Genomic DNA, 15,723 nt, shown 5'->3' with positions numbered 1-15,723 from the left:
ATGCCTTGAACGTTTGTGCAGAGATTTCTTATTCCATATGGATAGTGGACTTGAAGTTCTCCTTCTTTTCTTCAAGTTGAATACCATGGAGTGTTGACTGCATCAACGATACCTTCGAAACAGGGGCATCTTAGTCATCCTGAAGAGATACATACATACGCACGGAGGTACAGTAAACTGATCTATTTAACTCGCGGCGACGATACTCGTAGCTGCCATGCGGAGAATTCATCTGCTACTCATTCGAGGATCTTTCCGAGTAATATAGTAGCCAAGAAGTTGCTAGTTCGGACGGTTGACAAATTTAACGCTCCTTGCAAAAACCAGAAGTATCGACAGAGCTGAAACTCTGGCCGCTCTACAATTCTAGACCCAGTTTCGACTAGCAAAATTTGTTTATTATGATCTTACGAGCATGGCCAATGAGTGATATCGATATGATTGTATAAATCCCACGATGCATACTTTCTTCGCCCAAATATATTTTGCCAAGACGTCAAGATTGTGTAAGCTCCTGCAACGATGAAAAAGGCTTCCAGTCAAGAAGCAAGAGGTGCAGGACAGTATGGATTTACTGCGATATTTCCGCACCATGCTATGTCTTCTTGGGACGATCTAGTAGGAATGTTGCCGCTTCTGTATTGTGGTCTCGAAATTTTGCCCAAAGAGAGACCGAGAATACCCCACATCATTGCGGCAAGAGCTCAAGACCGGACCCACGGAGAGGAGGTTTTCGTTGTCTCGGATGCCTGAGTTCGTGGTTCTGATGGAGGTGCAAGGCCTATAGAAAGAAATATGCCATCGAAGCCTCCATGGTCAGTGGACAAGCGGCAAACCCGACTAGCATCGCCAGTGGCATCGTTGAGATCCCCCCGTGCTCTGAATAACTCTATTCCGGCATGATATTGGACTCACCGGATGCAACAAGATCACACCGATGCCCCACTGCACCGCATCAGCGTAGGAATGCAGCCTATGGGGGCTCATGCACGCCAAGGTCGACCGACGATCGCGAATAAGACTCGGCATCTCGAGACCACTCGAAGGCCTAACACAGATCATATCAGATCGAGTGTGATTATATGCAACATATTATATGCAACAGTGGCCTGAAGTACGTGTACAACGTGCTCTCAGTCGTCGTCGTCTTAATATTTCAACACAAGTGCTTAGCCTCGACTGCCAGCCAACACCTGTAAAATACGATCACGTCTCAATATGCAAGCAGAGATAGGTGCATAATCTTGCAGCTACCTCCTCACGCACAGATCCGTGCGAAGTACCCATTTTTCACCATCCAATACCTCGCGACCCTCATGCTGGACAACGTAGCTGATCAGTAAAGTGCATAATATCCAGGAACTGTAGATCGAAAGGTTGGAAACATACCAATAAACAGTCTTCACCATGTTTGTGGAGGAGTAGCATCCCGGTTTCTAGACCAACTGCGATTTCCTCCTTGGCTACCTTTCGATCATGGGGGTAAAACACTGTTTCTCCACCTATGCAGCCTTCAGCGGCTGAGGTTAGATACAGCAAAATGGTCCACACCGTCCTGGTGTTTGTACCCGAAGGCTCGGTCGTAGACGGCAAAGTGACCAGGTTGTAGTCATCGTCTAGAGTTGCGTTAGCTTCTAACGCACCAGTACTTTTTCAGTCGTTGGTGATAATATCAAGTCCTGTTGGCATAGGCGCAGCGGTAGGTGGAACATATAACCAAACCAACGATATACTGTAGCATCCCAATCCCAGTTGGATCGGAAGGTCAAAAATAGAACAGGCGATGATAAGAAATAGCGAGAACCGGCTATTAAATATATGGTTTGCCGGGCCACCACGCGCTCGACCGCTTATCAAATAAACCTCGACTCCGGACAAGACAATATCATGATGAGAAAGACTTCACTTACAATGGGCATCAAAGTATTGACCTTTGGTGTACCGATATATACGAATGCTTGGGTTCAGCCCAACCGGTTCACCGCCCCTGTTAGAAGTCAGCAATTTCCTCTCAGTCTTGCGGGAACGCATGGAAACATGGACATCTACAATAGAAGCCTTGACAATCATGGGAAGGTGGGTTGGGTGGAAAAGGTAAATAAGGCTGGCTCACCAGAGGTGCTTGACGGAATCATCCAATACGAGTCCCTTGAGCCCTGTTTCGAGCCACAGGCGTTGTGCAAAGCGGGCATCGTCGATTTGATAGCGGTCGTTCACTCGAACAGCCTCTCCTCGCTTAGGACGACCCGGTGTGGTGATCAGAGGAAGGGTGTTGAGAAAAGTTACGTAGTCCCTGCAGAGTGATTTGGGGAAGAAGTTATGAGCGACGAGTATCTTATCAGCGTAGCCTGGGACTGGCGGCTGGAGATCTAGTGCAGCAATGGGTAGAGCTGGCTTGAAGGGCGGCCAGTTGGGGGGAGTCGCCGCAGCTGTGGTTGTATTTGTAAAGGTAGATTGCAACTTCTTGGCAGTCGTTTTTGACTTGGAGTATTTCACCTTAGCCATAACTCAGAGGTGCCGATTCTGTTGGAGTTGGTAAATAAGGTAGTGTTTACCGTCAACTAGCGGGCCTGGCTGGGTTGTTGTTAGACGTCGTCTATTTATGGTTGCAGAAGGAGCGTTGAGTGGCTGATTCCTTCCCCGCCTTTTTCTCACTAGCTCATCACTAGCTCAGATCCGATCTACGACAGGGCAAGCATATTACAGATCTCCTTGATTGATGCTATGCCACTAATGTGACTCCCTCGGCAGAAATGTCCTCGTATATCGGGGTGGACTCGTCTACTTGGCGAGCAGCGCCCTCTTCGATTCGATTGTTCTGGAATCTAGCAGTTTCGCACGCTTGTAAGCTAGGGCTCAATAGCCAGGTCGAACGGCAGAAATAATCTCGTCCCTATAGTCTACCCTTAGCGTATCCTTGTATTTTAGATAGGGAAACGGCCGTAGAGGAACGAGAAGGAACAATTGGTACGCTTAATAGCACGAGAACGGACTAACGACCGGTTAGAACTCCCCCTTCGCTAATTTCGATGATAGGGTTTACTAGCTTAGTCTAATAATAAAATAAGCCATTAGCGAGCGATTAGTCCGGGCCGGTATACGCTGCCTACTCTTCGAGCTCCTGAGGGGTGTTGCTATAGGATCATAGCGTAGTATGAGGTCCCTTATAATTCGGGTAATAACGGAAAAGTACTTTATACTCTCCCGAAAAGTCCTGAAGGAAGGGATTATAACACTAACCTATAGGAGGTTCCCCCTAATCGCTAAGCGCCGCTCCGTATCCGATACCTGGCTAAATATCTGCCCGAGGTCAAAAGCTTTCTCGATTAAGGTACGATCCCGCTCGCTAGTAGCCGGGGCGAAGTCCTCTAGAAACCTAATCCTGTCGGCGTCAAAATAGAGGAGCAAGCTAGGATTAGTATATACGACGTCTAACCACACCTAGTATACTGACGACGGGCAGTAAATGCCCGCAGGCCCAAGGTGCGATGATGATGGCAACGGACAACAAGATTCTCAAGAAGACCTTACTATCCGGGAGGTGGAAGGAATAAAAAAGTACCTCAGCAGGTACGAACAATCGACTCTGCCTCTAGACATAAAGAGAATAGGGCCTCAACAGGCCGGAACAGATCGACTAGAACAATAAAAGTACGTCAACAGGCACGAGGAACAGAACAAGACCTCAGCAGGTCATCAAAACACCTGGTGCCTTAACAGGCGAAAGGAATCAATTACTACTGACTTGGCCGCTTGCTTTTTCTTCTTCTTTCCATGAATAACTACCTACACAGGTCCTTAAATACCTTCAAAAACAAGCTTACATAATTCATCTGAAAACTCAAAAACAACAACCAAAAGCCCTGTCACTAAGTCAATATAAAAGTGAAATAATGGTATATCTCTTTATCGTAGTGTAGCGTAAAGTAGTAGGCGTAGTTACCGATTATTTCTTCTGGCCAGAGCCCGTTAATTACGCGAAAGGTATTAAAGATTTTATTAAGCTATCACGAGGGAGGACCAAGCCCCTGGCCAATGGACCAAAAGATCTAAAATTTCAGTGGACCACTGACATTTGGTCGGACTAAGTGATATACAGAGTACTATGTGGCTATACAATCGCCAATACTGTGACATATGCTTATCCCGGCTTTTTATGTTGTCATGGGCTAGATTCTTCCTATACGTTAATCGTAGGGACTATTTTGCTATCTCCTCTACATCGTGTAGGTCGTAGTTCTTTGCGATATTTAAGTAGAAATTACTATCGGAATATAGCTTTTCTTGTGAAAAGCGATCTACCGGGGTTTTAATATAGTAGAAGCGAGAAAGATACATATAGCTTAGGTCCTGAAACTATTGAAGCTCTACTAACACTTTAGAGGCTTACCCTTGCTTTTTTTCATGATAAATTCACTTGTATGGAATACACCCACCCCGGCACCGTCACAAGTTGTAAGGTGGCTCAAGTGAAGAGAGACAACGGCTTTAACTCTCAATACAGCCTTTTTCGCCGTAATTGTGTATGGGTCGGGTTGTTAGCACCTGTAAAATAAGTTGTGCAAGGCTTGTCTTGGAACTCGGTAAGGCTCTCTTCTTTACTGTGGCCGGGTAACACTAGGCTAGGACATGGCCAAGCACTCACTAGGAGGCAAGAGAGCTTGAGTAAAGACTTGGAAACATCAGGTAACCTTTTCTTGTGAATATTTGCCTATGTATGCCCGATTCAACTATACAAATTTCGACAAGGAGGGCCTAGTACAGCTGTCTCAACATTTCAATTTGCTTCCTCCCCCACGCCCGACAATAACACCACCAAGTCGATGTGTTTCTCACTCTTCAACTCGCTTTGATGACCAAACAATAAGTGGGCTTGCTCATCGCCTGAGGATTGATTAGCTGTGGGTATGCGAAAGACTAGGTCACGGGAGAAATCTATCGTAGCGAGGCGACTTTACCCTTCAGGCCTAATAATTGTTGCAAATGAGACTAACTTAGTGAAAAGAAGGTGAAGAGAGACTTGGTGGACAGGATACTCTGCAAGAGGGGGGTCAAAAAGACCCTGATAAGACCAGCTCTTGCTACGAACCTGCAACCGCCAGAAACTCGCGACATATTACCAGGTTTACTAGTTAGGTCAGGTTAGAGATATCATCTTTATCTGACATCTTTATCACCCGTTATACGCCCCGTGCACAGCTAACGTCCTTTAGTTCTAAAACAACTAATCACAAATAAGGTGTTCTGACTAATACACCGGGCACTAGTAGATTCTCATCGAGGGACTAGCTAATGATCATCTCACGCCTATACGCCTCGAGCTAATCTCTAACAGCGTTAGGCTATAAGGATTCTAAACCGGTAAAGTAGTATTGGCGACCGGTCCTTGTAAAGAACGGTCTTATCTTATTTTCCAATTGTACCGATTCTGGTGAGCTACTACGCCTAATTTCGAGCTTACTAGTTAGGTAGGTAATAATTATATCCGTGTGACCCATCTCTAATCTACACTCTTTCAGGGCAATTATAGCTTGTCGCTAGGCCGGGATAGCCACTTCGACGTCTCTATTTAGATATAACAGGATAGTAAGGCTAGCTACCACACTGAACCGGTCTAGCATCAGTACTCGGCGAGATACTCATGGGTATAGGCATACGGCCTCCCAAAGGGCCTGGAACAAAGTCTGGGTGGGGGGTTACGAGATAGGAAATCTGTCGCTTGTTCCTGTATTCAACCATGGCGTGTATTAGGTAGGCGTTAGTAAGGGCTAGTCTTACTCGCCTCGTAGATCTCGGGTTGGTTCCACGCCCTAGCGTCTGTATGGCTTAGTCGTGTTATCCTAATTCACATAACACTGCCGCAAGATGCAGAAAAGCCCTTCCGGCCAGATACTCGACCTGTACACACTGACATAAAAGTTTGCTTACTTCCGCGAATCTTCCCTCGAAACGGCAAATCCTACCGTCGAGACATAACGCCTGGTTCTTATAGGCCTCTCCTAAAGTCGAAGTATCTCCGCGTAAGGTTGAAGTCAGGTTTTCCATCGCTTAATACGCGATGGCAAGGAGGCCGAGGTTAATGTGTTCCTAGGTTTTCAATATGATATACGTCGTAAAACCGTTCAATTTCGGGCCTGCTAGGAATAGGAGAGACTTGATCGGCTCTCTATCAAGAGCGAAGAACATGCCACTGCTAGCCACCTAACCCGAATCCTGACGTAAAGACAAGCTCGCACATACTGATTCGTCACTACATCAACCAAGTCTTAGGCGGCGCGGACGACTTCGTTCTTCCAGTCACTATCCAGGAAATTTGAGGCAGAAAAACACGCGTCGACAATCCCTGCCATATTAGGCGGAAGTACTGGAACTTTTGCAAGGGTGGGAAAGGCATGCTTCAGCAGGGGCAGCAGCATGCGAGTAACTACAGGGATTAGCCCGTAGTTCGACTACCTCGAGATGTGACTTACTCCGCCGCGAGGATGGTCTGATGTTTCGGGAAGGCCAAGAATAGGAAGCTGCCGTAACTTATAGTACGGCGCCCGTAGTTAGAGCTACTAGATTGGATATAGCCCAAGCGCCTCATTGCCCTAAAATAGGTCTAGCCCCATGACAAGAGAAGAGTCTGAATAGAAGTCTACTTCAAGGCATAATAAGTCTTATATCCTTGGGGCTCTACAGTTCCTAGCTAGGGTAGTCGCCTAAGGGGGTACTTGATTAACCAGACTAAGATTACCAGCCACTAGGACTTAGCTAAGATCCTTCTGTAGAGCAGAACTATAAGAACAATAATAAATTACATCTATCATAGCAAATTCAGCTGAAGGTTATAGCTATATCACGGAGGGGTAATATTACCGTTATATCAAGGTCACGCAGCAAGATACATGAATATCTGACACTAACTTGGTGTTTCTTCTTTACGGTCATTGGCCTTATCATATTTAAAACCCTGTGTCACAGCGCTGGCGATCACAGAGCCACATAGTGCTGCATATAGCCGTTAGTGGGACCAAATGTTAGTGATCCACTGGCATTCTAAATCTTTTTGTCTATTGGCCTAGGGGCTTGGTTCTCCCTTGTGACATAAAAGCAGCCACCCTAGGTGAGCACAGAAGAGGTGCTACTTGAAACACTTAGTCCTCGCCGTGACTGCCAGGAAATCTGGGGTTTATAGCTCACTGAATCGACATGATTTAACAGGAAGCCTCATTGTTCTTAGCTTCGAGTAATAAAATATCGGCTACTTCATCTTAGTTCTTAATTTGACGGTACGACATACTTGAAAGTCTCATAACACCAAGAAGGTAACTAGTGATCTGATGAACATGTCCTCCACTCCTGTAATCCAAGCAAAACCAATGACAACCTAGTTATTAGCGTTCCATGGAAGCCAGGTCTTCCGAGCACAGTGCATAGTTTGCTTCGAGAACGTCCACACCACCCAAACATGTAGCGTTATATCCTTTTAATGCTTACTATAATGCATGAAGCCCGAAGGGGATACTCCCTGAAGCCAACGGCGAATATTAGGGACCTCTCTTTGGCCTATCCCCTGTGGTATAAGGGCTTTTCGAGATCCATAGCCACCTAGATCGGGTGGCTGCATTCTTCAACGCTTCATTCATTACGCCCCAGTACACTCTTTGAGTACTCTCCACCAGCCAGTCTAGATGCATATACCACCACGAGTAAAGTCACATCTTAGCGGGAGTAACCCTCGTGGCCTTCTTCCCGGGTTTCTTTCCGTCTGATCAGTGATGGAAATCCGTTGAAACTTGTCAAGACGCATCTTACGTATTCCGATACAGGCTATCAGAAGTTGTCGCTAATACCTCGACTTCTACAGATGAACGCGTCATCACAGCGCTGAGGAACCTGTATCCGGAGTCTCCTGATCAAGCAGATGGCGAATCGTATCCTAGAGAAAGACCACTCAGAGAGCCCCTCGCAAATTTATTACGAAGCCGTCAGGTTCTCCCAACCAACCAGAACCTTCCAGACTCTCTCAGATAGCCCAGTATGTCTGAAGAGCGACGACATTTTTTCATCAGTAGGTTCTGCCAGGAGGTCATTGATGCCTCTTTATCCGCAGCCATAGACATAATCACACCACCTCTAGGCCTCGAGGTTCTCTGCGTCATATTCAGGGGCACTGAAAAGCCTGATGGATATTCAGAGCTACGACAGAGAAAATTCCAACTCAGAGAGAAGGCCTACCTGCCGGCTTCGGTGATGATATCCACATATCGCCTGAGGCTATCTGGTGCGACATCACCCTTATTTTGGTTGGGCCATGTCTGTTGCTGTTGAGCCAAGTCATGTACGTCGGCATGCCAGATCATAGGGACACATGGAACGTCAACCAGGAGTTGCTGGACAATGAGGATTGGTCGAGGAAGGTCAATCTAGACAAGTCCTCGCCTACCACCATCGTGATACCGATACAGCTAATGTAAAATGGTACCTCTAACAAGCATGGAGAATCTAGACGACAAGTCGTGCCAAGTCAGGCTGAAGTGTCAGATGGTCGCACGGTTCATAAGGCACTCGAACAGATTGTGCAAGCACAGAGACAGTCGACATGAATTGAGTACTGAGAAGTTGTCAGTGAGCTTGTGTGGGTAACTCGGTTCTGGGGACGCTTTTCGGGGCTGCCCCTTGTCTGCTGTTATGATGCTTAGTACACTACAGGAGGTTCGGTGCTGATTTCAGCAAATGCGAGTTATGATGACTTTAGTAAACAGATTGTTGTTTCATGCTGCCTCTTCGTGAACTTCTTGAGACTGGGCTTGAAGCTGTAATATTCGGCGAAGACAGATTAGAGACCAGATCAACCGAGACATACATGCGTGGTATTCCAAATAACGTACCGGCATCCTTCGCGGATATAAACGTAGGCACATATGTGGAGAGAGGGAGAAACATGCAGTTCACACCAGTAGGGAACCAGAGCGAGAGTTCGCACTGGCCCTCGACAAACCACGTCGTTGCAGTCAGTACAAGTGCATAGGGCATAATCCGGGAATAGTTGCAAGCCAAACTTGCGGGCCGGCGGACACGGTTTTATTGCTTGGCACCTCGACCAGTGTGCTGCAGAAGTGGACAATTGCTCTTCCCACTGTAGGATGCACGCACCGAGGACTTACCGCAGAGAAGCGGTGACAAAGACTGTTCAGTAGTCGCGCATTCCTTAGAAGATAGAAGTTGCTTGACGAATGGCGCGACCCCATGCGCGTGACATAGTCCTGAACCAGCGGAGACATGAGAAACAGATGGATATCACGAGCCCTTGCCGTTGAAGGAGTGTAGTTGTGGGTCGCCAAGCCTTTTCATTCATCTAAACACTAGAGCGAGCACTAATGCTGCCGCTTTAACCGGATCGGCTCAGTACCCGTACCCCGGATTTTTCTCAGCTTGCGGAGATCAAGACCTGGGCATCGAGTTCCACCCCAGCAGCAACCGACCTCAGTTTTGCATTCTGCACACAGGTTCTGGCCAGCCACCCTGGGACCATCTGGAACCAGTCATGTCATTCTGAAAACAGCCTCGAAAAGTGGTTTCTATTCGACCTGCTGCGAGCCCGTTGCCGAGTCGCACTTCTATTCCAATGTGGTCATTCGGCACGACTATGACTATGGCAAACGATCGCGACCCCAACCGAGAGCCTAGGGCATCCTCGCCTAGAGACACAATTGCTCCGCCCCAGACAAACATCCGACCGGACACACGCTCACCCATCCTATCGCAACGATCATTACGGCAACTGGGCCTGTTTTTCGCAGGAGCCGGCTTCCTCTCACTCGCGACACTGGTCACGCGGCGAGCCGTTGTACGGAAACAGAGGGCGACGATACCGAGATTCTACCAACCGAGCAACGGACCCGTCAGCAAGATCGACTCAGACGGCTCCTTCATCGCCGTCGAAGCCCTCGGCCTGGCAACACTCAATGTCATAAGCTTCGGGATTATGGCCACAGGCGGTCTCGCATGGGCATTCGACATATCAAACATTGGGGACTTGAGGCAATTGGCCCGGAAAAGTATTGGCGGAGAAGGGGGAGGAAGGACAGATGAGGAAGCCGAGCGAGACGTCGAGGAATGGGTTGCCAAGGTGTTGCTGAGGAGAGATGATATAGATAAGGAAAAGGCCACCAAGCCGCCCTTTCATAAGGGCGAGTAGCTGGTCCACGTATGCGATGGGTCTTCGCTGCGACCATTTCTTCAGCAAGGGAGGACCCTGTACGTTTAGTTATCGCCTCATTGCGCTGGACTCAAGTCGACTTCCAGCTTGAAAGGAAAGAAACCCCATTGCTTGGATGGCAGTGACTATGGTATATATTGGGTTTAGTCAGCGCTACACCCCTCAGAGCCATAAGATGCTTGACTGTATAATAAACCACACATACACTGTAAGAGATAGTCTAATCTCACCGTGCAACTCTGATGCAAAGCAACCCAGGCAAGCCAGGAAAGTGATCTCGACCCCTGTCCGTCTTGCTGTCATCTCTAGATCAGTCCAGCACCTGGCAGTGTTCCGCGTGGGATCGCCTATTGTCGACATCGGCGTTCTATACTTTCCCAAGCTGAGACATTCAGATCTGTTGGTGAAATCTCATCTCCACAGTCGATATATTTCATACTTGCGAAAGGTGGCCGAATAAGCTGCTTCCTTCGCACCCCAAGGTGATCTTTCATGTCACGCTTGCTTTCTCCCCTAGAACCCCATTATGCTTTTGCATTTCAGCGAATGTGCGCCTTGAACCTACTCCTGGTCTCAGATATCTCGCATGCTTTGTTCTCCCCAGCTCAAATTTGCATCATAGGTTGCAGGCGGAAGGAGCAAGCATTCGGACGTGCGGCCCAGATCCGCACAAGTTATCTAGTATGACTACTAGCCCTAGACTTGTGTCCTACGGGGAATACAATTAGTTACGACACTGGAAACGACACGAACCCGCTATCTGTGACCGACAGAGGTATCGCGATGCATTCGCACCAAGTCGTATGATCACCTCATCTCAATCTTGGGAGTACGCAACGCCTCTCCATCATCCGCTCGAGAGGAGCAGCGGAAAAGCACCAAACGATTATTGCCGAGGAGAATCCTGATTTACGAGATGACATTGATAGTTCCCCATATGCAATCGATGCTTTGGGGATAGTGGTTCCGGCCACATCTGAGACTCATCCCATCCCATCTGGCTTGTGGGGACCGAGACCAATGCTGTGTGGGGAGAAGCAATCCCTATCGGAATCATGGGCCTATCTACTTTCGAGGAATCCCAAACAATATGTTCTCTCATATGCTGGGTCCCGACTTTCCGGAGGTCATATGGAGCCTTGATCGCGCTGGTGATAGATATCCAACCGTTCTGTTTCGTCGGCATCCAACTTTCGAGTCTTTCTCAGGTACTATATTGCCCGGCCTAACACCTGAGGAAATGCCGTTCTAAGGACCCTTTACGTTAATACTCTTAGAGTTTTTCCTTTTTTTCCCTTCATCTTCTTGAGACTTCAACCTTTATCTAACCCACGAAACTGTCTCTTTCAGCACGTTTGAGGGGAGGTTAAGGTAGTATGAGTGAAAAACAAAAGAAAAGTAATTCATTGGTGGATCCAGCGTTTCTCATTTATCATCAAATCCATGGACATGCATGCACGGGAGTTATGTCTGTCTGCTAGGGCAGAATTCCTTCCTTCGCACTGGCTGGTTCTCTGACTTATTGTAAGGGGAATTCTCCGTCGTCCAGGGCGGCTTTCAACCCCTTCGCGTTGGCTGGTTTTCTGATTGCGTATGTTGGGCGATTATATTGATAATCGGTTCCGGCGTCACATTATAGCGAGTATACGAACGTGTCCCCGCTCTCTACCTAGATGAAGTGTATCAATAATATAGCTTGCTGTATTTACTTTGCAAGTTAGAATCCTTGAGAGGGCTCTGCGAGATCGTCTTATCGGCTTTAGAACTACTTGTTCAATACTTTTTGTAAGAGTCCTTTAGAGAGATTTTGGACGTATGCCACAGGAATCTGGGGCTTGGGAACCAGAGCTGTAATATAACCCAACATAGTTAACTAGGTTAGGTAACTAGACCACTTAGATAATCTCTTATAGAGCTTCTAAACATATTGAATTTATGAGTGTTTTTGAATATTGGCTTTCATACCAGAGGCCTTGACTTCAATGACGGGAAGACTAGTAGCTTTGTTTACAATATTATTGTATCTCACCAGTATTTTGGCTATGCGGGTTATACCTGCGCGATGACCGGGTATATATCCTGCCTTGTCGTATCTAGGTGACCTATGCTCTAGACTGAAGAGTACGAACATGTCATTCTGGTATTGGTCCTTTTTTCAAGAAGAGCGAGACAAAAACCGAACCAAAAGACATAGACAGCGGAAGTCGAGCAGTTTAATATATATATACGAACAAAGATCTTGACCACTTCCCGTTTCTATTCTTGCACTACCCTCGATCACATCACACGCCAGTGTTGATCGGAGTTTATAGACAGATTGCGCCAATGGTTAGGTGTGTGCATGTACCGCATCCCCCCCTCCCTTTGTAGTGCCCTGGACGGCATCACACACATCGTGCTAACCGTAAGGATACCCATATATTCCAAACTGCTCTCTGTAAATATTTGTAAGGTTGTTTCTGTTGATCCTTCTGGAAATGGTTCCCGCAGCATCCTTTGCCACATGCTGGGAACAGTCTCAGTGGCATTGAGTGCCCAGCCACCATGATCGTTCCTCTCAAGCCATCTTGCCTGGCCGTCCCATGTACAGCTTTGTAATTTGTCCAATTGTGTAGCAAGGTCGTATTCGTAAAAATCGACCATCATGAACCTGCCCTGTGTCCACATCAGAATCGTCAGGCCAATTTCCGCCAAACCCAGTTCCCCGTCTCTTTCGTGCATGAAGGCCATTAAGTTCACCTCTTTTCTCCCTTACCTGAGGCAAGGTTTGATTCTCAAATAGACATCGCACAGCAGCTCGTTGCGGTACTTGATCGCTGCATGCCAAGCCTCAGTATTAGCAGTGCTCTTAAGCCATCGGCAGATGGACTGCAGGTGGCTTGTGTACATCTCATTGTCAACCTTGTTGAATAATAAGAACAGGTCATAATCCGGTCGAAGGTATAGGAAACCAACGGCAACTTAGTTGACTGGCTAGACCTGGCCGCGGTAGTCGTAGATGTTCCCAACATGCCTAGACCCGTAGCTTGCAGGTGAAGAATCTCAAGGTAGCTGAGCGGCTCGTCTTGGTTGTCGAAGGCAGAGGTGAGACGAGATTGCTTGTTAGGGGACTCCGGACGCATTGGCTTTCTGGTTCCTGGCCTCCTTTTACATCCGGTGGCTCAAAAATCGCATCTCTGTTTCGGGTTTCTTCGAACAGGGCGAATTCCCAAATATTGCCTCGAAGCTCCAAAGGGGGGGGCCTCGATGAAACGGTGAAACACCTCCATGATGTCGAATAGATAAATAAATACCTTGTTCAGCTGTCGATGAGGAGTCTGCAGCAACAGGAATGCGTGGTTAACACGAACATATATACTGTCTTAAATAGGTGAGAATATGAAACCTATGACGGTCACCGTAGGCACCGACATAATGCATGGGGACATTGGCCGAGCTGCGGGTAGCGATAGTGGGTGGGGAGGTTTGAACAGGTCCATTGCCTCGAGACCGATCGACGAGTATTGCGCATAGTCGTACCTAAGTACATTGATCCACTGATGCTCAAAATGACAACGAGGTGTTTGCAATACAAACACCAACCTTACGCTCTGGAGGTGGAACCGAAACAAGGCGTCGGAGATAAACAAATGGAGACGTCCACGGGTAGTGACTGCCTCAAGTATTCGGGTACATCGTACCCCAGCCTATGCAGATAGCGGGGTCAGTGAGGGGCCTTCAGCGACGGGAGTCCCACTTGGTCGCCTTATCGGTCGACGAGCTGCAGCTTCTCCACTTAAATTTTCAATCATTTTCTGCATCCCAAGCTGCAACTTTTGATCACTACAAATGACCATATTGACGACCGTGTTAGCCCATCTTCCATTCTCTACCTTCAGCGGTTGACTTCTCTTCATATAAGTGCCACTACATTGTAGTCAGCGTTCCCGTGAACCCATTTCTCTCACAAAATCAAGCAAAAATGAAGCGCAAAACCGGCGATGACGACGCCGCCCCCACAGTGGACAGCGAACTTGCTGGGTCCAAGAAGCGGCAACGATTGAGCGACGAGGACACGAGCCCTAAGGTGGCCAAGAAGATCAATAAGGAGAAGAGTAAGAAGAAGGACAGAAAGGACAACAACGACAAGAACGACAAGAGCGAGAAAAAGGCCAAGAAGTCCAAAAAGGCTACCAAGTCCGAGGAGGATGTCAAGATAGAGGTGGACGCAGAAGCTGTGCAACCCGCCCAAGAAACGAGTCAAGACCAGCCCATGAAAAATGCAGACGACGAAGCTGTCGCCATTGAGGCACAATCCGCCGTCAAGAAGAAGAAAAGCAAGAAGAATAAGACAAAGAAGGATCCCAAGTCAGAAACAACCACCGTCAAGGCCGAATCCTCTGCAGATGAACCCACCAAGGCAACTAAGGGACAGCACGGAGACAACGCCACTGCGGAAAACAAGTCCAACAAGAAAACCCGCTTCATCGTCTTCGTGGGCAACCTCCCTTACTCCGCCAAAGTAGCCGACATCGAGAAACACTTCAACGCAGTACGCCCGACGTCCATCCGACTTCTACACCAGAAAAACGACCCTACCAAATCGCGCGGCATCGCCTTCGTCGAGTTCGCCGGCTACGATACCATGAAGACATGTCTGAAGAAGATGCACCACACGACCATGACATGCATGGGGGTGGACCACCGCGGCCGTCCCAAGGAGGAGGAGCGCCAGATCAACGTGGAACTGACGGCGGGCGGGGGCGGCAACACGCAGCACCGCAAAGAGAAGATTAAGGAGAAGAACGAAAAGCTGAAGGGAGAGCGGGAGCGACGGGCCATAGAGGAGGAGAAGGCCAAGGTTAAGAAGGAAACAGAGAGGCTGACCAAGGAAGGAGAAAAGAAGGGTGGCCAGGATGGGATTCACCCGTCTCGCAAAGCCATCATGGCGAAGATCTCATAGGATGACTCCTAGAAGTCTTAAGCTTCGCGAGCTGACGGAGTATCTTCAATCCCCCACGAAAAATAATCACCAGTCTGTATTTTTGGTAGTTGAGTACATAGATTTTATGATACCCACCGGGTTTGACTGGACTGGTCTAGCGCCGCTGAGAAGGAAAAAAACTGGTCACTAGAAATGACCAGGATGACGTGTTCACGGAAGGTTCAAGGCTCAACTGAGCAAGTACTGCGAACGTCCAGTGTTTCGCATGCTCTATCGCAAAGTGCTATCTACAGAATTGGGGTGAGCTAAGGTGACCTTAAATATTCTTCTCGCTCGATCATAGGGGAGCTCCACCTAATTTCCAGGCGTTTCTATTCCCACAGTCCGGTACAGAACCAGGGCTCCCACAGAAGAGTGCGACAAAACAGGTACAATGGAAGCTCAGGACAGAAACAGCTCCTGCCCGTATAACCAGCTCAAAAATTGCCTAGAAGCAGAAACTTTAAAAAGCCAAGATTTGTCCTTGAGACCTATCCGAGTCCAAGGTGAGCCTGTAAAGTTGCCAAAGATAATCCAAAGGTCAGGGGTATGTAGA

The 15,723-nt window shown here is 47.9% G+C and overlaps 3 protein-coding genes across 3 annotated transcripts; 2 read left to right on the top strand and 1 right to left on the bottom strand.

The window, feature by feature from the left end:
• Positions 1–1,250: 1,250 nt before the first annotated feature.
• BCR38DRAFT_348766 (uncharacterized protein) lies at positions 1,251–2,505 on the bottom strand (the record flags this gene model as incomplete). The annotated part of the gene is made up of 4 exons (XM_040856448.1): positions 1,251–1,319; positions 1,390–1,616; positions 1,911–1,987; positions 2,114–2,505. The coding sequence occupies 4 exons, from the start codon at positions 2,503–2,505 to the stop codon at positions 1,251–1,253; spliced, it is 765 nt and encodes a 254-aa protein (XP_040712744.1).
• A 6,934-nt stretch (positions 2,506–9,439) lies between these two features.
• BCR38DRAFT_441325 (uncharacterized protein) lies at positions 9,440–10,454 on the top strand. The gene has a single exon (XM_040860767.1). The coding sequence runs from the start codon at positions 9,611–9,613 to the stop codon at positions 10,181–10,183; it is 573 nt and encodes a 190-aa protein (XP_040712743.1). The 5' UTR covers positions 9,440–9,610; the 3' UTR covers positions 10,184–10,454.
• A 3,562-nt stretch (positions 10,455–14,016) lies between these two features.
• BCR38DRAFT_441321 (uncharacterized protein) lies at positions 14,017–15,386 on the top strand. The gene has a single exon (XM_040860766.1). It carries the CDS (start codon positions 14,166–14,168, stop codon positions 15,144–15,146), a length of 981 nt encoding a protein of 326 aa, XP_040712742.1. The 5' UTR covers positions 14,017–14,165; the 3' UTR covers positions 15,147–15,386.
• The last annotated feature ends 337 nt before the right edge of the window (positions 15,387–15,723 follow it).

The sequence above is a fragment of the Pseudomassariella vexata genome (assembly GCF_002105095.1).
Source record: "Pseudomassariella vexata strain CBS 129021 chromosome Unknown BCR38scaffold_11, whole genome shotgun sequence".
NCBI lineage: Eukaryota > Fungi > Ascomycota > Sordariomycetes > Amphisphaeriales > Pseudomassariaceae > Pseudomassariella > Pseudomassariella vexata.
The sequence above is the reverse complement of the archived record's forward strand: the minus strand, read 5'-3'. Positions and strand labels throughout refer to the sequence as shown.